Raw genomic sequence first — 23846 nt, 5'->3', positions numbered from 1 at the left:
ATAGCACCATGGCACTTATAGTAAAAGCTATTCAAAGTGCACCATTTAGAGTTGCTGGCAACCAATCAAAAAACGGCTACATGTAACACAAATTAACCATCATTACCTAAAATAAGGACATCAGTATTAGATTAGCCTATATGCCACCAAATCATCCCATGTACATCCCATGTCCAAAGCATATAGGCTAACATTATTCAAGCAACATAAAAACATATACAGTAGTGATTGACAGTGCTGGATTATATTTTCTGAAACAAAAGGCATTCACTACAGAACGGCGGGTTTAATCTAAATGTGACCCAGTTTAACATTACTTGACATGGTGAATAGCAAAGCGGGCTGAAAACAGTGGGGATTCTTTATGTATGAAATACATGTTGGTCAATATAATAGATACAGGATATAGCACAAAGAAATCCTATTAAATTACTTTTTTTGAATAGTATTCTTAGAATACTAGATGTTAGAATTGTATGCTAGCACACTTGACTGCTTGCTGGTGGATCCTAAAGAGAGCATTACAATACAGAAAGCTGATCTATTTCTCCTCATCAGAATGCATTGCAGCCAGAGAACATGGCAAATTGAATGATTTATGCTCATCCCCATCATTCCACGAGCAACAAGAGGACTGCAAATCAACACTTGACCATTTCACTACACATAATCTCTAGGATGACGCCTGACGGCTCGCTGATAAATATCAACCATCCTTCTCCGCCCAGACCTTTGTCCGCTGGTGGGGCCATGTTTCGGGTGGTTTCTTTCTCAGACGTCTAAATACATCATTGTGATGATTCAGCAACGTGATAAGAATGCCTAGAATGCGATGTACAATGTGTAACGTTAGCTATCCTGGTGTGTAAGCACTGGACATTGACAGCGGAGGCTTGATAAAACATCGCGGGTGGTTACCACTGGCTAAATGACTTCGGCAGGTGAACCAGTTTGCTAACCTCTACCGCCATCGAACACGATCGGAAATGCCAAGCAATCGACTGTTGAGCAATGCAAACTTGCAGCTATTAGTCACTAAGCTGTGCACATGTATATATATAGTATCACAAAATACTGTCGAGTCCTTGTTTTATCGTGCTGATTTATGTCACAAATTAAGCCACCAACCTGATCGCGCTCCGACAACCGTTGCTTCGGCTCGCGCTTCCCTCAGCTCTGCAAGGCACGCTCGCTACGATATGAAGCAGCAGGTTTGAACAGCTCCAGACCTAGTTACAGTATGTGCATGACTAGGCAAACTACAACAAGCTAAATAAGCAGTTGGATCGCAGGCTATCCATTTAGCAGAAGCCACCTATATCTGGTTACACATTTTCTTTCTCGACAACCCCCAAACTGTCACTACTACTCTACACCACTGCTTGCGCGTGACTAAATACCAGTATACGTGTAGCAGCCTACAGAATCCCGCCTGCTGAACAAGCAAGGGAATCCCCATACTCAGCTACTTAGGAATTACAAGATACGCTTTTTTGGGGGGCAAATTCTAGGATTCAAAAAATAATGTAACATGTTCGTCTAATTACAAACCATGTCGTCATTCACACACAGAGGCTAACAAGAGTTGAGACGTATACTATAATAAAGTACTTGATAGTGAGTTGAGTTCAGCCAGCTGCTGGAAACCTGAGAAATTAGTTTACAGGCTGGCTAGTTAGTTACAGCATAGAAGACACGCATTGAGCAAGCAAAACTCAGCATATCAGAGGTAATGGCATGCACGTACACTCAGCAAAACAACACGTTTCGCTTTTCAACTCACCAAACGTGATGTTTTTCTATAGTTCTTAACGTCCTCTATTGTGTAATAAAAAGGCCAACTTGAATGTAGCTGCTACAATTGTGACTGCCAGACAAGCATGCGTTTTAAATCCCGCTCGTGCTCTCCTTGTTGATTCCTTTCTCTACATTCCCTTGTATCGCGGAGCCAGACGTCATGTTTGGTCACGAGGGTCCATTCATGAAGTATCAACAGAAGGACACAAAAAATCATATTTTCATGTATGCAATCACTTGCATGATGTTGCAACGCATCTGTAAAAAAAAAAAGAGGAAAAAAGAGCTTGTTGTAACGCATATGGTTGATTTTGCAAATATGGACACTTTTGGATGTTAAATGTTTTTGGAAATAAAACTTATTGAAACTGCTTTTTATCTATCTGAATTTTTTTCTTTACTCTGTCCGCAAACAAGATCTAATAGTGGCTGAGACCATACTACTTAAGAATATAAAGATTTGTATCGGTTTCCCCAAATACCTGAGTTCCAACGTCATAAAATTTGCTATTTTAGTTGAAAAGGAAGTTACCGAAATTGCGCCTATATAGAGTTGAAGTCGGAAGTTTACATACACCGTAGCCAAATACATTTAAACTCAGTTTTTCCACAATTCCTGACATTTTATCCTAGTAAAATTTAGGTCAGTTTGAATCACCACTTTATTTTAAGAATGTGACATGTCAGAATAATAGTAGAGAGAATGATTTATCTCAGCTTTTATTTCTTTCATCACATTCCCAGTGGGTCAGAAGTTTACATACACTCAATTAGTATTTGGTAGCATTGCCTGTAAATTGTTTAACTTGGGGCAAACGTTTCGGGTAGCCTTCCACAAGCCTCCCACAATAAGTTGGGTGAATTTTGTCCCATTCCTCCTGACAGAGCTGGTGTAACTGAGTCAGGTTTGTAGGACTCCTTGCTCGCACACACTTTTTCAGTTCTGCCCACAAATATTCTATAGGATTCAGTTCAGGGCTTTGTGATGGCCACTCCAATACCTTGACTTTGTTGTCCTTAAGCCATTATGCCACAACTTTGGAAGTATCATTGTCCATTTGCGACCAAGCTTTAACTTCCTGACTGATGTCTTGCTTCAATATATCCACATACTTTTCATTCGTCATGATGCCATCTATTTTGTGAAGTGCACCAGTCCCTCCTGCAGCAAAGCACCCCCACAACATGATGCTGCCACCCCCGTGCTTCACGGTTGGGATGGTGTTCTTCGGCTTGCAAGCCTCCCCCTTTTTCCTCCAAACATAACGATGGCCATTATGGCCAAACAGTTCTATTTTTGTTTCATCAGACCAGAGGACATTTCTCCAAAAAGTACAATCCTTGTCCCCATGTGCAGTTGCAAACCGTAGTCTGGCTTTTTTATGGCGGTTTTGGAGCAGTGGCTTCTTCCTTGCTGAGCGGCCTTTCAGGTTATGTTGATATAGGACTAATTTTACTGTGGACATAGATAATTTTGTCCCTGTTTCCTCCAGCATCTTCACAAGGTCCTTTGCTGTTGTTCTGGGATTGATTTGCACTTTTCGCACCAAAGTACGTTCATCTCTAGGAGACAGAACGTGTCTCCTTCCTGAGTGGTATGGCGGCTGTGTGGTCGCATGGTGTTTATACTTGCGTACTATTGTTTGTACAGATGAAAGTGGTACCTTCAGGTGTTTGGAAATTGCTCCCAAGGATGAACCAGACTTGTGGAGGTCTCAATTTTTTTCTGAGGTCTTCACTGATTTCTTTTGATTTTCCCATGATGTCAAGCAAAGAGGCACTGAGTTTGAAGGTTGGCCTTGAAATACATCCACAGGTACACCTCCAATTGACTCAAATTATGTCAATTAGCCTGTCAGAAGCTTCTAAAGCCATGACATCATTTTCTGGAATTTTCCAAGCTGTTTAAAGGCACAGTCAATTTAGTGTATGTAAACTTCTGACCCACTGGAATTGTGATACAGGGAATTATAAGTGAAAAAATCTGTCTGTAAACAATTGTTGGAAAAATTACTTGTGTCATGCACAAAGTAGATGTCCTAACCGACTTGCCAAAACTATAGTTTTTTATAAGAAATTTGGAGTGGTTGAAGAACAAGTTTTAATGACTCCAACCTACAGTGAGGGAAAAAAAGTATTTGATCCCCTGCTGATTTTGTACATTTGCCCACTGACAAAGAAATGATCAGTCTATAAACCTTAATGACTTGGAGAAGATCTGCAAAGAGGAGTGGGACAAAATCCCTCCTGAGATGTGTGCAAACCTGGTGGCCAACTACAAGAAACGTCTGACCTCTGTGATTGCCAACAAGGGTTTTGCCACCAAGTACTAAGTCATGTTTTGCAGAGGGGTCAAATACTTATTTCCCTCATTAAAATGCAAATCAATTTATAACATTTTTGACATGCATTTTTCTGGATTTTTTTGTTGTTATTCTGTCTCTCAATGTTCAAATAAACCTAACATTAAAATTATAGACTGATCATTTCTTTGTCAGTGGGCAAACATACAAAATCAGCAGGGGATCAAATACTTTTCCCCCTCACTGTAAGTGTATATAAACTTCAGACTTCAACTGTATATATAACCTTTCACATGAATTACGTTTTTTTTTTTTTTTTACTATTTGGAAGTTCTTAATTATATGTATTCATCATATATGTCAATGTCCATATATGTCTTGATGATACTCAGAAACATATATCTACCACATCAAAATCTTCACATTTTACATTGTTCTTAAGGTAATTCCTAAAATAATCACATAAGGTTCACCTATGGGAAAGTTAACAATATCAATTGTAATTTAATACACCTTTGCCTTAAAAATATGTACCGTGATGGTAATGACAGAGTTGTCGTAATAAATAAAGGTTAAATATATATACTTTTAAATGACAGTGTGGTGGAAATTACATTTCATATAAAACTGATGAAAAATACCATTAAATATTTGAATGTCACAGTTGTACATGTTTAATTTTATTGAAGATATAGAACAGACCATTCGTTCCAAATCATCCCAAAGGTGTTCGATGGGGTTGAGGTCAGGGTATTGTGCAGGCCAGTCAAGTTCTTACACACCGATCTCAACAAACCATTTCTGTATGGACCTCGCTTTGTGAACGGGGGCATTGTCATGCTGAAACAGGAAAGGGCCTTCACCAAAAATGTTGCCACAATGTTTAAAGCACAGAATTGTCTAGAATGTTATTGTACGCTGTAGCTTTAAGATTTCCCTTCACTGAAACTAAGGGGCCTAGCCCAAACCATGAAAAACAGCCTCAGACCCTTATTCCTCCTCCACCAAACCTCACAGTTGGCACTCTACATTGGGGCAGATTTCTTTCATCGGACTGTCAAATGGTGAAGCATGATTCATCTCTCCAGAGAACGTATTTCCACTGCCCCAGAGTCCAATGGCAGCGAGCTTTACACCACTACAGCCAACACTTGGTATTGCAAATGGTGATCTTATGCTTGCTACATGCTTCAGCACTCGGAGATCCCATTCTGTGAGCGTGTGTGGCCTACCTCTTCGCAGCTGAGCCATTGTTGCTCCTAGACATTTCCACTTCATAATAACAGCACGTACAGTTGACCGGGGCAGCTCTAGCAGGGCAGAAATTTGACAAACTGACATGTTGGAAAATGTGGCACCCTATGACAGTGCTAAGTTGAAGGTCACTGAGCTCCTCATTACGGGCCATTCTACTGCCAATGTTTGTCTATGGAGATTGCATGGCTGTGTGTTCGATTTTCTACACTTTTTAGCAACGGGTGTTGCTGAAATTGCCGAATCCCCACAGCATGATGCTGTCACCAGCATGCTTTGCCGTAGGGATGGTGCCAGGTTTCCTCCAGATGTGACGCTTGACCTTCAGGCCAAAGAGTTAAATCTTGGTTTCATCAGACCAGAGAATCTTGTTTCTCAGGGTCTGAGTCTTTAGGTGCCTTTTGGCAAACTCCAAGCGGGTTGTCATGTGCCTTTTACTGAGGAGTGGCTGCAGAGATGGTTGTCCTTCTGGAAGGTTCTCCCATCTCCACAGAGGAACTCTCGAGCTCTGTCAGAGTGACCAATCGGGTTCTTGGTCACCTCCCTGATCAAGGCCCTTCTCCCCTGATTGCTCAGTTTGGCCGAGCGGCCAGCTCTAGAAAGAGTCTTGGTGGTTCCAAACTTTTTCCATTTAAGAATGATGGAGGCTACTGTGTTCTTGTGGACCATCAATGACGCAGAAATGTTTTGGTACCCTTCCCCAGATCTGTGCCTCAACACAAATCTGTCTCAGCACTCGACAAACAATTCCTTCAACCTCACGGCTTGGTTTTTGCTCTGACATACACTGTCAACTAGGGGATATAGACACATGCGTGTACCTTTCCAAATCATGTCCAATCAATTGAATTGACCATAGGTGGACTCCAAGTTGTAGGAACGTCTCAAGGATAATCAATGGGAACAGGATGCACCTGAGCTCAATTTCAAGTCTCATAGCAAAGGGTCTGAATACTTCTGTAAATAAGGTATTTCTGTTTTTTATTTATTTGCAAAAATGTCTAAACCTGTTTTTCACTTTGTCATTGTGGGGTATTGTGTGTAGATTGCTGAGATTTAAAAAAAAAAGTAAAAGGGGTCAGAATACTTTCCGAAGGCACTGTATATAGTTTCCATTTATTTAACTCTTTTTTTAAACAGGTGCATTACATATTTTCTAATTATCAAGACCTTTGTAAGTGTAATGCATAGTAGAATGTCAAACGCCTGGGTGTGAGACAGGACAAAAACAGTGAATTCCAGACATGAAATGCTTTATAAAATAGAAATGAATATTGAAAGCTGAAAGAAAAAGTTTAGGTTATAATCTCTGGATGTGAAAAAAAAAAATCTAAATTAATATTTTATCTTAATCTAACCTTGGGACACAAAAAGGCCAGTATTTGCAAAATCACCCATATTTGCATACAGGCTACAGAAAAATAGTTGAAATATTTAATTATCATGAAAGTTTTGGAAATAACGTTTAATAAAACAGATCTAGACTTTACACATTTTGTTCACAAAATATATAAACTCTTACACGTTCAGCATATTCATGTATTTCACTTTGTATTGGCCTAATAGTACCACTTCCACCTTGTAACAGTGATATTCCACTGAAATATGTAAAAGGGCTGAACGTAAAATGTCTTATGTAAAATACTGTAGTCTACCTACTGTGTAACAATGATTGCTACCATCTTGACCAAGTCTCTAACACAAAGGAGATTTGTTTGTGTGTAGCAAGTTTGTGTGTAACAAGTCTATCTTGCAAAGGAGATTTATCTACACTGAACAAAAATATAAAAACAACATGTAAAGTGTTTCATGAGCTGAAAAAAAAAAAAATCCCAGAAATGTCCATATGCACAAAAAAAGCTTCATTCTCACAAATGTTGTGCAAACATTTGTTTACATCCCTGTTAGTGAGCATTTCTCCTTTGCCAAGATAATTCCTCCACCTGACAGGTGTGATACATCAAGAAGCTGATTAAACAGCATGATCATTATACAGGTGCACCTTGTGCTGGGGACAAAAGGCCACTAAAATGTACAGTTGTCACACAACACAATGCCACAGATGTTTCAAGTTTGAGAGAGCTGCAAATTGGCATGCTGACTGCAGGAATCTGCACCAGAGCTGTTGCCAGAGAATTTAATGGTAATTTCTCTACTGTCGTTTTAGAGAATTTGGCAGTACATCCAACCTGCCTCACAACTGCAGACCATGTGTATGGCGTTGTGTGGGCGAGTGGTTTGCTGATGTCATCATTGTGAACAGTGCCCCATGGTGGCGACCCTGGTTATGGTATGGCTAGGCATAAGCTACGAACAACAAACACAATTGCATTTTATCGATGGCAATTTGAACAAACAAAAATACCATGAGATCCTGAGGCCCATTGTGAGGCCCATTTTTATTAAGGTATCTTTGTCAAACAGATGCATATCTGTATTCCCAGTCATTTAAAATCCATAGACTAGGGCCTAATTAATTTATTTTAATTTACTGATTTCCTCATATGAACTAACTGTAAAATCTTTGAAATTGTTGCATGTTCCATTTATATTTTTGTTCAGTATAGATAGATATATCTATATGTGTGTAACTTTTGTAACATTAATGACTGCTACCATCTTGAACAAGTCTATTTTAAAGAAGATATACATCAACAAGACAAACCTGGATAAAGAAAGGTTCAATAGAATTTCCATTTTGTTGTGGTTTCCTTGTGTGTCTAAACAGTGTTGCTCCTTCTACAAACTGAAAAACAACGTTTTCCCTCAGTCAGGCAAAAATTAACGTACTATAGCTGTAATATAATCTCTCAATCAAGCAAAGAAAATAGCCAGAAAATGAAGAGATAAACAACAATAGAAAACAGGGGCCTTTGCTGTTTAGCAAGACAGACCAAAATAGTTCCAGTAAGACTGTACATAATGTATGACCTAACAATCTGTCTAACGAAACATATAGGCACACATTCTATGAAACAGAAGCTATAGATAGCTAAGCACATAAAACATCCAACTCCACATCGGCCTCTGTGTTTCTACTGAAAGGGAGTGGGCGGCAGATAACCTAGAGGTTAAGTACGTTCGGACAGTAACCGATAGATACCTGGTTCGAGTCCCGAGCTGACTAGGTGAAAAATCTGTTCACGTGCCCTTGAGCAAGGCACTTGACCATAATTGCTCCTGTAAGTCGCTCTGGATGAGAGCGTCTGCTAAATGGCTAAAATGTAAAGGAATTGTGACCTGTTGCTCATCACCATGTTGGTTCATCATAATTGTCTAGTGTCGTCTTCTTCCCCCGGTCACCTCCTACCTCTTTTCTCCTTCATCTGCACTGATATGACAACACTGGACAGGTGAAAGCCATAATGCCTATTAGGAACTTGCTTTTACCTGTCCAGATGTTTCTAGTCAGTGAATATGGAAGGAGAACAGGAGAAGTGTCCCTTCACCCTATATCCTCTATTGCTGCTCTAAGTTTATCCTCAGGCTATAACCATAACACATTTTTTAGGGTTGAAATAATATGTTCAGCAGTGTTTCATTCTTTTGAGGGTCTCTACCTGGGGCGTATCACTAGGAAGCAAACAGACCGAAACAGGGAGGAACTTGTCCACTAAGAAACTTGTTTTTGCTGCAAAATGTTTTGATATGGTCTGCAATGCACTAATGAATACACCACTGTTCTGTGATCAGAGCCACTCAGTTCAATTACTTCTTATGCCTGGGGTTGCTGCTGCTGAACAGGCTGATCCCAGATCCCGTCCGGACGCCCACCCCTTTTCCCACCCCTGGCTGCTGCAGAACCTTGTCCAGCGTAGTCTTCTTGATGGCCGCAGGAGAGATCTTCTCCTGGTCAGCCAAGAACTGGAGCTCCCTGATTGAAAGAAACAAAGAAAGAAAATAAATGTACATTACCTTTTACTCTTAACAGAGGCTGTTATCTCAAGGGACCTCAAGTCAAATATTCACACACTGACACTCCCGTTTGAGCCACATTATTTAAAAGAGATGGGACTTCGCTCATGGAGTGTGTCTACTATCTGTTAGTTAGAAAAAGTTCAGACATATGCATCTAGCACCCTCTGCTGTCTAAACAATAGCATCCAGCCATACAACAGAGCACTATGACACAGACATTAAACACAAACATTTAAATTATTATTATTTTTACACAAAACATATAGGTCTGATTTCCTGAACCCAGATTTAGATCAGTCCTGGACTAAAAGCACACTCAATGGAGAATCTCCAATAAAAGTGCTTGTAGGTTGGTTGAATCTGGGTTCGGGAAACTCGACCCATAGTGTAACTGCCATCAGTGCTACATCAGCATTATGTGGTTATATCAAAAAGCCATATTTTGTTAAATGCTATGTCCAGAGACCTACTGGCCTCACCATACCACCAGCCAGGGCTTATCCACAAAGATCCAACATATTGAATGTTGCAGATAGAAATGTAACACGGACTTGACATAGTTCTTTATTCTTCACGACAGGGGATCATGTCTTCTCTGCCACACAGATTTCTATCTGCACCTTCCGGTTTGATTTCCAGGACACAGACATAGCCTAGTCCTTGACTAAAAAGCATTTTCTATGGAGATTTTCCATTGGAAGTGCTTTTTAGTCCAGGAAACTGTCCCTCTGTAAAGTGGTGCCCAGCCTACCTGGTCCTAATGCAGGAGGCCTCTACAGCGTTGATGAGCAGGGAGCGGAAGCCCCCACTCTCCATGACGTGCAGGGCGTGAATGGTGGCGCCCCCTGGGGAGCAAACGTTGTCCTTCAGCTGGCCAGGGTGCTGCTCCGAGTCCAACAGCATTTTGGCTGCTCCCTATGGGAAAGACAAAATAGAGACATGAACATACTGTGGTGAATTTGGGCGTAGCCTCGACCGGGGAACTGGAACCCGGGTCCCTGTGAGCGACAGTAACACATCTTAACCGTTACACCAAGAGATCCGAACCCATTGACGAGGTTGCTAGGTATACCAAGGTTGCTTCAATACGGCACACTCTACAGTCAAGCAAACGTTTGCAAGGCTCATGGTTATAAGACATCAAACTTAAGAGAAGAATTCTCCACATTTTCACTCAGATGCAATAGATTTCTTACAAAATGTTTCCAGATCAAAATCTGATGTATAATAAAAAAAAGAAAACCTTCACAAGCAGTCCTGAAAAGAGATTTCTGACAGATTATATTCAGGGCTTGCCTGATTGCTAGTCTCTGTTCAGCGTTGACATTCCCCTCATTGTACTCTGTGTCATTTGCCAAAGATAGCTGTGGGAGTTATCGAATCAGGATCAAATCCTCTGATCTCCTCAAGCTCATTAATGATAGAATGTTCATATTTGAAGAAAGACCAGTCTCTTTGGTACATGACACGGTGTACAAGGAGTGTAATGTTTCAGAGACTGGTACCAAGACTAATTCTGGGCTAGACGTTCATAGAGAATGCATGTAGATGATGTTCTCACCAGCAGGGCCTGTGCTCCTAGCCGTATAGCCAGTCTCCTGGGCAGACCCATTTTCACTCCCCCGTCAGCAAGCGCTTCCACAGCTGTAAATGCCTATAGGGAGACAAAGACGAACATGCACTTATCATATGCACACTCATCACATGTGTAAAACACAGTTCAAAATGGGCTCTGGAGATTATACAATAGAGAAGACTTAACAGAAATGACTAGCCAGCCAGTAGTTTAAGCTGCATAGTAGGCGTTCTCCTAGGGGCAAGGCAAGGTCCAGTTCTTATAATTCATTATTTGCATGGATGATCATGAAAATAATGAGCTAAAATTGTTTTACAACCCAAAGGTATGGTTGTAGCCCACTGGGCTAGCCTAGGCATTAGCTTGGGGAGCTAGTCTTCTGGAGTCAGGAGAGGTCAGTCAGCCCACAAGCAGGGTTTACTGAACCAGCTCAGTTACAGTGGCAGACATGCAAAGCACAACTCAAAAAAAGCACATCAGAGTTATCTTGTTGCAGGTGTGTGGGTATAAAGTGGTATCTAAAAAGAAAGGAGAAACCTGCACACTACTACTCCTGCTCGTACTGTATCACTTTTAACCACAGTTTATTCAAGCATGTCGGCCTCTTGGCCGTCAGAGCCTTTGTGATAAAATACAAACTACAATAACGTAACCACTCACATAGGCGGGTCCACTGCCACTGAGTCCGGTGACGGCATCGATCAGGTCCTCCTCCACCTCCGTGCAGTAGCCCACACTGGCCATCAGCTGCTCCAGCAGCCTCCCGTCCTCTAGCTCGGCGTGGGTACCCGTGGCGTAGACCGTGGCTCCCTCCCGAACCACCACCGGGGTGTTGGTCATGCATCGCATCACCTTGGGGAACGGGCGGTACTGGAGCAGCTTCTGCAAAAGGCAGGGGGAGAATAACACAGAAGTTAAGATTACTTGATAGAAACATGAGGAAAAGCTTCATGAAAACGGTCTCTGCAGTGAAACTTCCTTTTTGAATACGTTTTTTTTTTACTTGCAATGACTTGGATATGTGGTTGTGTGGGGGCCAACCCAGATACTTGTATGTGGACACCCCTTCAAATGAGTGAATTTGGCTATTTCAGCCACACCCGTTGCTGACAGGTGTATAAAATCGAGCACACAGCCATGCAATCACCATAGAGTAACATTGGCAGTAGAATGGCGCGTACCGAAGAGGTCAGTCCTTTCCAACAAGTCAGTTCGTCAAATTTCTGCCCTCCTAGAGTTGCCCCAGTCAACTGTAAGTGCTGTTATTGTGAAGTGGAAATGTCTAGGAGCAACAACGGCTCAGCCGCAAAGTGGTAGGCCACACAAGCTCATAGAACGGGACCACCGAGTGCTGAAGCGAGTAGAGTGTAAAAGTCCTCTGTCGCAACACTCACTAACGAGTTCCAAACTGCCTCTGGAAGAAACGTCAGCACAAGAACTGTTCGACGGGCGCTTCATGAAATGGGTTTCCATGGCCGAGCAGCCGCACACAAGCCTAAGATCACCGTGCGCAATGCCAAGCGTCGACTGGAGTGGTTTAAAGCTCGCCGCCATTGGACTCTGGAGCAGTGGAGACGTGTTCTCTGGAGTGATACATCACGCTTCACCATCTGGCAGTCTGACGGACAAATCTGTGGGGGAAATCAACTCCATATTAATACTCATGATTTTGGAATGAGATGTTCGACGAGCAGGTGCCCACATACTTTTGGACATGTAGTGTACATCCTTACTCATCTTTGCTTACAATCATATCATAAATAACCTGCCTAATGACTCACAACTTCAACATGCTCTAAAAGTAGGCAAGTGTTTTTCCATCATTCTCTGTGCCCCAGATTACACAGGACACAGAATTCTCAGAGGCCTCATCTCGTGACAATCCAACCTTGAACAGTCTCAAACTGCTGAATCTCTCTCTATGTACCGAAAGTATCAGATGTCTCACTGTTACCATGTTCAATTGAAAGTTGTATCAGGTTCATATCAACCAACGTCTATAATGATGCATGTACACAGCATTCAGAATGACTATATAATGTTGACACTCAGAAGAATCATTTGCCTTTGAGCCATGCCTTTTCAGCCACCTTGCTATTGGCCTTTTTCACGTGACCACTTGTAACCCAAACCTTTTCAATGTCAACTTACTACTGCAGAATTACAGCTTACGGTTGTTTTTAACCTACTACTCGCACACTGACTGGAAACTGCTCTGGATAAGAGCGTCTGCTAACGGACTAAAATGTAATGTAAATGTCACTAAGACAAGGGTTAACCTCCCTGGGCAAGCGTCCCACCAAGTCAACAGCCAGCGCCAGTGGCGCGAAATACAAATACCTCATAAATGCTATAACTTCAATTTCTCAAACATATGACTATTTTACACCATTTTAAAGACAAGACTCTCGTTAATCTAACCACATTGTTCGATTTCAAAAAGGCTTTACAGCGAAAGCAAAACATTAGATTATGTCAGGAGAGTACCCTGCCAAAAATAATCACACAGCCATTTTCAAAGCAAGCCTATATGTCACAAAAACCAAAACCACAGCTAAATGCAGCACTAACCTTTGATGATCTTCATCAGATGACACTCCTAGGACATTATGTTATACAATACATGCATGTTTTGTTCAATCAAGTTCATATTTATATAAAAAAACAGCTTTTTACATTAGCATGTGATGTTCAGAACTAGCATACCCACCGCAAACTTCCGGTGAATTTACTTAATTACTCACGATTAACGTTCACAAAATACATAATTATTTTAAGAATTATAGATACAGAACTCCTTTATGCAATCGCGGTGTCAGATTTTAAAATAGCTTTTCGGCGAAAGCACATTTTGCAGTATTCTGAGTAGATAGCCCGGCCATCACGGCTAGCTAATTTGACACCCACCAAGTTTGGCCCTCACCAAACTCAGATTTACTATAAGAAAAATTGGATTACCTTTGCTGTTCTTCGTCAGAATGCACTCCCAGGACTTCTACTTCAACTTCAACAACAAATGTTGTTTTGGTTCCAAATAATCCATAGTTATATTCAAATAGCTCCGTTTTGTTCATGCTTTCAGGTAACTGTACGAAGGGTGACGCGCGAGCGCATTTCGTGACAAAAAAAATCAAAATATTCCATTACCGTACTTCGAAGCATGTCAAACGCTGTTTAAAATCAATTTTTATGCGATTTTTCTCGTAAAATAGTGATAATATTCCAACCGGGTGACGTTGTATTCGTTCAAAGAGAGAAAGAAAAACATGGAGAATTCACATGAACGCTCATCTCCAGTGTCACCGTTCTCAGCCTGACCACTCACAAAATCTCCTGCTGTTTTTCGCCCAGAGACTGGAGAGACGTCATTCCACTTTCTGGTGCCTTCTGAGAGCCAATGGAAGCCTTAGAAAATGTCACATTACAGCAGAGATGCTGTATTTTTGATAGAGATGCTACAGAAGGAGAACAAATTGTCAGACAGGGCACTTCCTGTATGGAATCTTCTCAGGTTTTGGCCTGCCATATGAGTTCTGCTATACTCACAGACACCATTCAAACAGTTTAAATTTTTTTAGTGTTTTCTATCCAAATCTACTAATTATATGCATATTCTCGTTTCTGGGCAAGAGTAGTAACCAGTTTAAAATCGGGTACGTTTTTTTATCCGGCCGTGCAAATACTGCCCCCTAGCCCCAACAGGTTTTAAGTTAACGACAAATACCACTGAGCAACGGAACTACGGTATGGAAGATAGATTTTAGTTTAGAAGTAGTGTATTAGGCACATCCAGTAACTTGCAGGTGCAGCGTACAAAAGTAAAAGACAATATAGAAAGATATGATTCCCACAAACAGTTGAATTCTTCCCCAGTTTTATTGTGCAATGGTTTGAACCAAGACCTTTCCAGCATTACAAAAAACTTGATTTTGCTGTTTTGTGGTCTGGTTCTCTCAAATATCACAGTATGAATCTATCCTGATTCTCTATTTGTCAGTCTCTTGTGAGAGAGCATGACTGTTCATCAGATTGCAGTGTGTGGCAGCTTTCCCAGTATCAGGACAGAGGGCTGAGGTAATTTCAGCGGAACAGAATGGAAGGACGATTCATGTTGTAGCAGCTGGAAGTTGCTATGTCCTAGGGCTATGTGAGACCAGAGCACGGTAGTGACTGAGGGGGCAGGGAGAGAATCTCAATGGTATTTCATTGATTTCTTGCGTCCTCTCACCTCCTTCAATTGAGATTCTCCCAGGGAGAGGAGAGGGACTTCTGACCTCATCCAATGGGTTTTGAGGACGATGAGAGAGGACGCGAGGAATCAAGGAAATGTAATGTAGATTCTGGAACTGGAAGCCTCAGGTTAGGCTATAACAGAGGGCTGTAGCTTCATTGATCTGACAGGATGGAACAAGTTATTTCAAAGCAGGATTCCACCTTAATGCTTTCACCTATCCAATCATATCAGGGGCTTGTTCAATAGGCACCAATTGTAAGAAAACCAGTGAGATACTTGTTCAATAAGAAATATACATTTCAGTTCTGTTACAAAATGTTCTGTTCGCTAATGAACACGACCCAGATCCGTAGTTCAGTACTGAGGAGAAAGAAAGCAAGAGACAAAACACTACCTAAAGTCAACTTTAATTGGATTTCACAGTATGAATCTATTTTTGTCACTTCCGTTTTCTGTTGCAAAACATTTCTAAAGATCTGTAAATCAGTAGAGAGAGAAAGCTCTAGCTAAAGTCTACTTTCACTGGACTCCAAACTGACCTTCTCAATGGAGCTGATGGTGACACCAGCTGCACAGGACACAATGAGGTGGCGGTCCTCAATGTCCGGTCCGATCTCATCCAACACGAAGGGGATGATGTGTGGTTTGACAGCCAGAAACAGAACGTCACTCTTGTTCACCACCTCCTTGTTGCTGGTTGTGAGATTGACACCCATTTTCTGTGTAGAAGAGCACAGCCATTGTGTTGATTGTTACCCCTCAGTATGATAGCATTTCTAAAATATAATTGAAATGAATTATTCTGTGCCTTTCTCTCGCTCTGTCTTTCTTTCTCTATGTATCTCGCTTGTGTGTGTGGGATTTCATTTGAGTGTAGCTGATGTGAGATGGTTATAGATATGCTGTAACTGAGGAAACTTATTCCCACAAACATCCAGCGCACCCCAATGACTGATCCATTCTACTCACCCGCAGTCCAGACACTGTGGGAAGATCTGTGTCTGGGGAGCTGGCTGTAATCCTCTGGGTGGCAATGACACCTGCAGGGATGGGAGGGGGAAAATCAACCGGAATACCCTGTTGGCTGTGTTTTGGACACTGGTGGCCAGCCGTGACTGTGTTTTTACTGGTGACCAGCATTTGCCGTGTTCTGGACACTGGTATAATGTAAAAATGAAATATTTGTAAATAACTAAAACAAAAACTTGCAAATCAGGCCTGAAAATGAACAAACTATAATAACCTTGGATCGGTGTGGTCAGACCAGCTTGACCAAGACCATGGTGGCCCAGCTTGGTCACCAGTGTCCAAAACACAGCGAAGGCTGGTCACCAGTGTCCAAAACACAGCGAAGGCTGGTCACCAGCAAAACCATCTCTAGACCATGCTGGTAAACCAGCATAACCAGCTAGACCATGCCAGTCAGACCAGCGTGACCAGCACCAGACCAGCTGGTCTATGCTGTTTTTTCAGCAGGGCACTGAAGTGGTTAACACAGAATACATTTCAATCATGAAATCACTATACATTAATTCAGAGGTTCAAACTTCATATATGACAATATAGAATGGCTCAGGCTCCTCAAAGCATAGCCAGCAGACCTGACCCTCTTGCGTACAGCCTTAATAGGGTCGGACAGCATTCCTGTGTATATTAAGACACCGTGGAGCCAGCGTGAGCTAGTACCTCAATCCAGAGATGAGAAATGCGCTGTCCTCCGAACTGTCCTGTTATCCCAACGGTTACACAGAGAAGGTTGAACGACTGGTCATAGGAACATTCAGAGTAAAAACTCGTTTCTGGATTGAGGTATGTTTTCTGAGCCATATCTCGCTCCAGCTCTGCAGTGTCTTAATATATACATGAATGCTGTCCGACCTTAGTGCAGCTGTAAGCAAGTGGATCGGATCTGCCAGGTACTAAAAGCAATGCTTAGATGGTTACCTGCAGCGCTGAATCCCTTCACCAAGGCATGGGCCAACTGACCCGCTCCGATGAACCCCACGCTCATTCTGAAGTTTCTGTTGCTGTGAAGGCAAATCAAATCAAGTTGATTTATAAAGCCCTTCTTACATCAGCTGATATCTCAAAGTGTTGTACAGAAAGCCAGCCTAAAACCCCAAACAGAAAGCAATGCAGGTGTAGAAGGCAAAGGACACTGGTAATATCAAGAGACACACAGGTATATGCCATTCACATAACCTGTCCACCCGCCTTGGGTAAACAACAAAGAGTATGTACCATTTACAGTAAACCGTAGTTACTTCCTGATAACTAATGGAATCACAACACATGCAGTTATGACACAGTTGAAGCAATGGCGACAGCTGCCTGCAACGAAGTAACGTTAGCCTAAACATTTGACAGACGAATCAAACTTACGGATGTTGAGACGATGTATAAATTGCTTCCTTTTCCAATGTTGCCGCCAAACATATGGTCACCAGAGTTACAGTTGTAACCGCGTTAACATGTCTTCCACCCCAAAAACCGACTATGATAATGACATGCAAAGTGACCAATAGACTGAGAGAGTCGCTAAACGTCTAACCAATAACGGTGGCAGCATTCATTTATTGCGCGGTTATGGGTGGGTTCTGTAAACTGTGTACAACAAGTTGCATCAGCCTTGGAAGTAGAGTGGGCGTGGAGAAGAAACCTCCAGGTTACGTTCTAGATCATGCCCTTCTAGTGGCTGAATCCGGAAGAGCATTCATTATTACAGTATAAAAGCGCTGTTCTTTTATTTACTGCCTTAACACTTCGATTTGTTAGTGATAACATGTACTATCAAGGTCTTTGCTTCTCTATTTCAGGACACTAATCCTAAAAGGCAGAGGCCTATTATAATTCACTCGTACGTTAGGGAATTATAATGTTGAGACGGTGTTTTCACCATTTAAACGGTAGCCTAGTACCAGCTTTGTTTTGTGTGTCAGTTGAGGACAAATGAGGACAGAACAGTTTGAACAGAGCCATCATTGTTTCTTTGCCCCCATTAATCCTAGTCCATTCTTCATTTAAAGGGCATTTTAGTCCAGTAAACCAGTCCATACATCACAGGCTATAATGCTATAAAAATGTAAGATCCTCTTACAGAGCAGCATTTTGTGTCGGAAACAAAACCTGATATATCTGATTAACTAGATGCATCAGTAATGTTCATGCCTATTACTAGCTAGTCTGCAGCCTACTATTCATGAAGGGAGAGACAAGGGGAGAGAGATGAACAGGCGCACAGACCAAACAATCTGTTCATTTTAATGACATTCTGAATATTCACAAGTTTCAGAACTTTTCTATCGGTTTATATCATTGAGTACATCGCATGGTTTTCATTACAATACAGTGTTCAGGGATGTTTTGCAGTGCAGACATCACATATCAAAAAGTGGTAGCTGTACCTATGCAGTCAATTCCATAACCCCCCCTTACACACACACACACACACACACACACACACACACACACTCACACTCACACTCATGCACACACTCACACATACTGTATATTACCAATTTCGTATTGACAGTTGATACACTGAACATTCAGCTCAAAATTAATCTACACACTGACTGAACTTAGACTAAAACAAGAGTTGAAGTTGAAACATGCAGTTGGGTGTTAGTATAAACACCAAAAGTACTCAATGATGGAAAGCCAATTCAACACACTACACATTACATTTTTTATACATTATTGTCATTATTAGAAAAAACATCTTAGTTAAGATAAAAGTTTCTTGAAACACAATAAATAAAACAGACTATTTCAAGACATGAAAACAACCCAATGATGATTTATGACATCCTTCAATACATAATGGGCGACATGTTCATAGTACAAAAGCAAAGTACAAAAATGACCATGAACCTCGTTATAATCTTGAAAATGTTTTTCAACAATGTGCATTATTAGTAGGCGACTACATTTTATCGATTGCTCAGTTTACTAAACCTTATAAATAATAGCTTCTTTATAACGCAGATTGTAGAGGAAAAGTTTCAGTTTAAATCACACTGCCAGATTATGAGGTTTACAGATTTCTTTTGTGTTTAGCACATCGCTTTTGCACTACGAAAATGTTGCCCAACATGTTCAAAGCTCTGAATTAAACCAATGTACTGCACCATAAGACAGAGTGCCTACAACAGTACTGGCCCTTGTCTCAGGTTTCTCTTAGAGATTATAATACTGATACTACTGATAATAATGTTAAGACATAACACTGATGTTAAGAAAGACGTAACACTGATGTTAACAACACTGATGTTAAGAAAGACACAACACTAATGTTAAGAAAGACAACACTGATGTTAAGAAAGACGTAACACTGATATTAACAACACTGATGTTAAGAAAGACACAACACTGATGTTAAGAAAGACAGCACTGATGTTAAGAAAGACACATCACTGATGTTAAGAAAGACACAACACTGATGTTAAGAAAGACACAACACTGATGTTAAGAAAGACACAACACTGATGTTAAGAAAGGCACAGCACTGATGTTAAGAAAGACACAACACTGATGTTAAGAAAGACGTAACACTGATGTTAACAACACTGATGTTAAGAAAGACATAACACTGATGTTAAGAAAGACACAACACTGATGTTAAGAAAGATAGCACTGATGTTAAGAAAGACACAACACTGATGTTAGGAAAGACATAACCCTAATGTTAAGACAACACTGATGTTACGAAAGACATAACACTGATGTTAAAGGCACAGCACTGATGTTAAGAAAGACACAACACTGATGTTAAGAAAGGCACAGCACTGATGTTAAGAAAGACACAGCACTAATGTTAAGAAAGACATAACACTGATGTTACGAAAGACACAACACTGATGTTAAGAAAGACACAGCACTGATGTTAAGAAAGACACAGCACTGATGTTAAGAAAGACACAACACTGATGTTAGGAAAGACATAACACTGATGTTACGAAAGACATAACACTGATGTTAAGAAAGACACAACACTGATGTTAAGAAAGATAGCACTGATGTTAAGAAAGACACAACACTGATGTTAGGAAAGACATAACCCTAATGTTAAGACAACACTGATGTTACGAAAGACATAACACTGATGTTAAAGGCACAGCACTGATGTTAAGAAAGACACAACACTGATGTTAAGAAAGGCACAGCACTGATGTTAAGAAAGACACAGCACTAATGTTAAGAAAGACATAACACTGATGTTACGAAAGACACAACACTGATGTTAAGAAAGACACAACACTGATGTTAAGAAAGACACAGCACTGATGTTAAGAAAGACACAGCACTGATGTTAAGAAAGACACAACACTGATGTTAGGAAAGACATAACACTGATGTTACGAAAGACATAACACTGATGTTAAGAAAGGCACAGCACTGATGTTAACAACACTGATGTTAAGAAAGACAGCACTGATGTTAAGAAAGACACAACACTGATGTTAAGAAAGACACAACAAGGCACAAAGCCATAACATCATTGAGGCGATATGCAATCTGTAGTAGGCATGGGGCATTCAGAGGTTCTTGAGTGGAGATGCTGTGTGTCATTTCCAGTGTGGTCTCTGTCTGTCTCTGAGGGCCAGGGGTGCAACTCAAAAGTCTATAGCCTCTACTCCTCGTATCCCCTCTCCACGCCTCCTCACAATGTCAGAGCGAGGCAGAAGTCCATTCAAATATCGTATCTCCTCTTGTCTTCTCCAATGCTCTCCTCCCTTACCTCGTACGCCATGTCCAATGAGGAACCGAGGAAAGACTTTTGAGATTCACCCCAGGAGTGAGGAGGGTAGAGGGGTCCCCAGGAGTGAGGAGGGGTCCTCAGGCATCAGAGTGGAGTGAGGAGGGTGGAGCGGTCCTCAGGCAGCAGAGTGGAGTGAGGAGGGTCGAGGGGTCCTCAGGCAGCAGAGTGGAGTGAGGAGGGTGGAGGGGTCCTCAGGCAGCAGAGTGGAGTGAGGAGGGTGGAGGGGTCCTCAGGCAGCAGAGTGAAGTGAGGAGGGTGGAGGGGTCCTCAGGCAGCGGAGTGGGAGACAAAGCGGATCCTCTGGGAGTAGATTAGGTCACTGAAGTACAGCACCATGTTGACATGGGTGAACACCGCCACCACCAGCTTGCTGTCCCAGGGACAGTTCTCCCAGGGACAGCCGTCGGGGCGACCCGGCGTGCCATACTTCCTGTCGAAGCTAAAGATGGGCCACACCAGGGCGGCGCTCAGGTACAGCAGCGTCGCCAGGAACGTGTAGATGATCACGAAGCGGTCGAAGGGGAAACGCAGGGGCAGAGCCGAGGCTTTTCCCGACACGGTCACAGCGATCACGACCACGGTGATGGAGAAGCACAGGCTGTAGACCACCACGCAGTAATGAGTGGGGATGTGGCGGTTGTACTCGCTGCCGTTGGCCAGGGCCCCGAATATAATGCAGGCCACAAAGGCCTGGACCACCTTGAGCAGGCCTGACATGGTGGCCATGTAGCCCACCACACGGCCGGGTTTGGCCCGGGTCAGGAACACCTCAGCCGCGTAGGCGAAGCAGCAGAAACTGGAGCACACGGTGACAGCGATGCGGTAGTTGCGCACCTCGCAGCCCCCGTCGGACTTGGAGCACTGAGAGCGCAGGAAGTAGACGGGGTAGACGACGGAGGCGGCGACATACATGAGTGTGGCGAGCATGGCGAACGCCACGGTGAGGTTGTCCCAGGAAATGGGCATGCAGCAGGGGAGGCGTGTCACATCCATGGTGAACACCAGCAGGGTCATGGCGAAGCAGAAGCACCACACAAACATGCAGTAGATACCATAGGCGTGGTTGTATCCGGCGCTGTGGGCCACCAGGGCTATGATGGTGCAGCCCAGGAGGAGCTGGACCATACGGGCCGCTCCTAGAGGAGACAGCACCGCCGCCTTGTTCAGGTAGTGTCCGCCTTGGGGGTCCATGGTCACACCTCCTGTCCCCTAATTGCCAAAAGCTGTCTGGGTGTCTCTTCTTCCCAATGATGACTCCAGGCAGCCTCCTTCCCTTCAGGTTAGGTGTCGTTGCTGTCTGGGTCTGGGTGTCACTTACACTCAACAATGCCCTCAGGCAGCCTCTTTCCTTTGCCCCCAGGCAGCCTCCTTCCTATGCCTCCAGTTGGCCTCCTTCCTATGCCTCCAGTTGGCCTCCTTCCTATCCCTCCAGGCAGCCTCCTTCCTATGCCTCCAGGCAGCCTCCTTCCTATGCCTCCAGGCAGCCTCCTTCCTATGCCTCCAGTTGGCCTCCTTCCTATGCCTCCAGGCAGCCTCTTTCCTATGCCTCCAGGCGGCCTCCTTCCTATGCCTCCAGTTGGCCTCCTTCCTATGCCTCCAGTTGGCCTCCTTCCTATGCCTCCAGGCGCCTCCTCCGCCCCGGGCCTCCCCTTGCCCGGCGCCTCCCCATGCCTCCAGTTGGCCTCCTTCCTATGCCTCCAGGCAGCCTCCTTCCTATGCCTCCAGACAGCCCCCCTCCCTCCCTTCAAGCTGGGTGTCTTTGGCCTGACTCTCCGCCTTTCTCTCTCTCTGTGTGGGGACCTCGCCCTTTGCCTGGCTCTTTTTATAGACAAGTCTAATTACAAATCTCTCTCTATGTTTCCCTGCATGCACCTTGTAATTACTGCAGTGTGTTGGAGATCAGGTTACAGTCGGCCACAATGGTGTTCAACTTACAACGCAGTCAGAGCCTTGAGCAGTGCTGATTTCATCTTCCCTGTCAACAGTTTAGCAATTTTGGATTCTCAAATAACATCAAATCGTGTAACTTCTTTGCTTCTCTAACGGTAATAATTTAATGTTGACCCAAGTGATCTGTCTAGTTTCTTACAGATGCTTGTATCAATAAACACATATTGAGATAAAGTCACAGATTGAGATTGACGGTGGCCAGATATAACATTACCCTTGTGTTTTAACTGAGAAGTCCAACTCAGTCACAAAGGGTCTTGTCGTTCACTTCTCCTTCAGGTTATGGAAGAGCAACAAGCTCCTCGCTCCCAACACGTCACTCCAGAGATCCAGAGACCAACAATCCATCAACAGGCTCATCCAAACGCAGTACAGTTACATGAACATGGAGGAGTGCTCCAATAATAACCCACTATAGAACGGGGGGGTTAGGTTGTTGTTCTGGTTGTAGTCCTGTGTCCCATGCAGGCAGCTGTACTAGGCTTGTCAAGGTCCAACACTGATCAGCTCTGTCCTTGTAATCCTTCCAGCTCTCTGGAAAAGTCCTCCTCACTGTCTGATCTCTGTCTCGTGTCCCTCTTTCTCCCTCTCTTCTTCCGTGTCTCTCTCTCACACGCTATTTCTCTCTCTCCCTCCCTCTCTCTCTCTCTCTCCCACTGCCTCTCACCCTCTCTCTCCTGATGTGTTCTCTGTCTCTCAAATACACACACACACACACCCTCTCTCTCCTATATGACAGTATGTGCCCCATAGGCTGCCAGGGAAAGTTATTTAAATGACTGCTCTGCCCAGCCCAGGGTTATGGGCCAGGCCGGGTCTATAAATAGGGGACTATATTCCACAGAGGAATGGGGTGGGAGCCCACATGTCCAGGTCCGCCCCCGTCAGGCACCAGCGTGGGGAGTCGTGTTTCTGGGACAGAGGGAACTTACTTAGAGTCAGACTCTCTCTCTCTCTCTTTCTCATTCTCATTCTCTCTCTTTCTCATTCTCATTCTCTCTCTTTCTCTTTCTCTTTCTCTCTCTCTCTTTGTATCTCTCTCTTTTTCTATCT

General features: G+C 42.9%; 3 protein-coding genes across 4 annotated transcripts in view; all 3 read right to left on the bottom strand.

The window, feature by feature from the left end:
• The window catches only part of LOC106606437 (transcription factor MafG), a 44465-nt gene extending 42526 nt beyond the window's left edge, over window positions 1-1939 (bottom strand). Inside the window, exon 1 of one of the 2 annotated variants that reach the window (XM_014202641.3) lies at window positions 1784-1939. The gene's annotated coding sequence lies outside the window, so the exon portion shown is untranslated. Of the gene's footprint in view, window positions 1-1128; window positions 1692-1783 lie in introns of those variants that run through there. The other variant, XM_014202640.3, reaches the window with a different exon arrangement.
• Window positions 1940-8773: 6834 nt separating this feature from the next.
• Window positions 8774-17591, bottom strand: pycr1a (pyrroline-5-carboxylate reductase 1a). The gene is made up of 8 exons (XM_014202636.3): window positions 17465-17591; window positions 17027-17109; window positions 16052-16122; window positions 15622-15801; window positions 11509-11730; window positions 10834-10926; window positions 10024-10187; window positions 8774-9228 (listed from the first exon to the last, which is right to left on the bottom strand). The coding sequence occupies exons 2-8, from the start codon at window positions 17091-17093 to the stop codon at window positions 9063-9065; spliced, it is 963 nt and encodes a 320-aa protein (XP_014058111.1). The 5' UTR covers window positions 17094-17109; window positions 17465-17591; the 3' UTR covers window positions 8774-9062.
• Window positions 17592-18310: 719 nt separating this feature from the next.
• On the bottom strand, window positions 18311-22461 carry LOC106606435 (myeloid-associated differentiation marker-like protein 2). The gene has a single exon (XM_014202635.3). The coding sequence runs from the start codon at window positions 22032-22034 to the stop codon at window positions 21111-21113; it is 924 nt and encodes a 307-aa protein (XP_014058110.3). The 5' UTR covers window positions 22035-22461; the 3' UTR covers window positions 18311-21110.
• Between the last annotated feature and the right edge of the window lie 1385 nt (window positions 22462-23846).

Source organism: Salmo salar, chromosome 06 (genome assembly GCF_965601325.2).
Source record: "Salmo salar chromosome 06, fSalSal1, whole genome shotgun sequence".
Taxonomy (NCBI): domain Eukaryota; kingdom Metazoa; phylum Chordata; class Actinopteri; order Salmoniformes; family Salmonidae; genus Salmo; species Salmo salar.
The sequence above is the reverse complement of the archived record's forward strand: the minus strand, read 5'-3'. Positions and strand labels throughout refer to the sequence as shown.

Excerpts from the sequence above, each read along its gene's own strand:
- LOC106606435 (XM_014202635.3), bottom strand. The coding sequence starts at position 22,034 with ATGGACCCCCAAGGCGGACACTACCTGAACAAGGCGGCGGTGCTGTCT.
- pycr1a (XM_014202636.3), bottom strand. The coding sequence starts at position 17,093 with ATGAGCGTGGGGTTCATCGGAGCGGGTCAGTTGGCCCATGCCTTGGTG. Across the intron at positions 16,123-17,026 it reads GAAGGGATTCAGCGCTGCAG|GTGTCATTGCCACCCAGAGG; the intron begins GTAACCATCTAA and ends CCATCCCTGCAG. Across the intron at positions 10,927-11,508 it reads GTGGCAGTGGACCCGCCTAT|GCATTTACAGCTGTGGAAGC; the intron begins GTGAGTGGTTAC and ends GTCTCCCTATAG.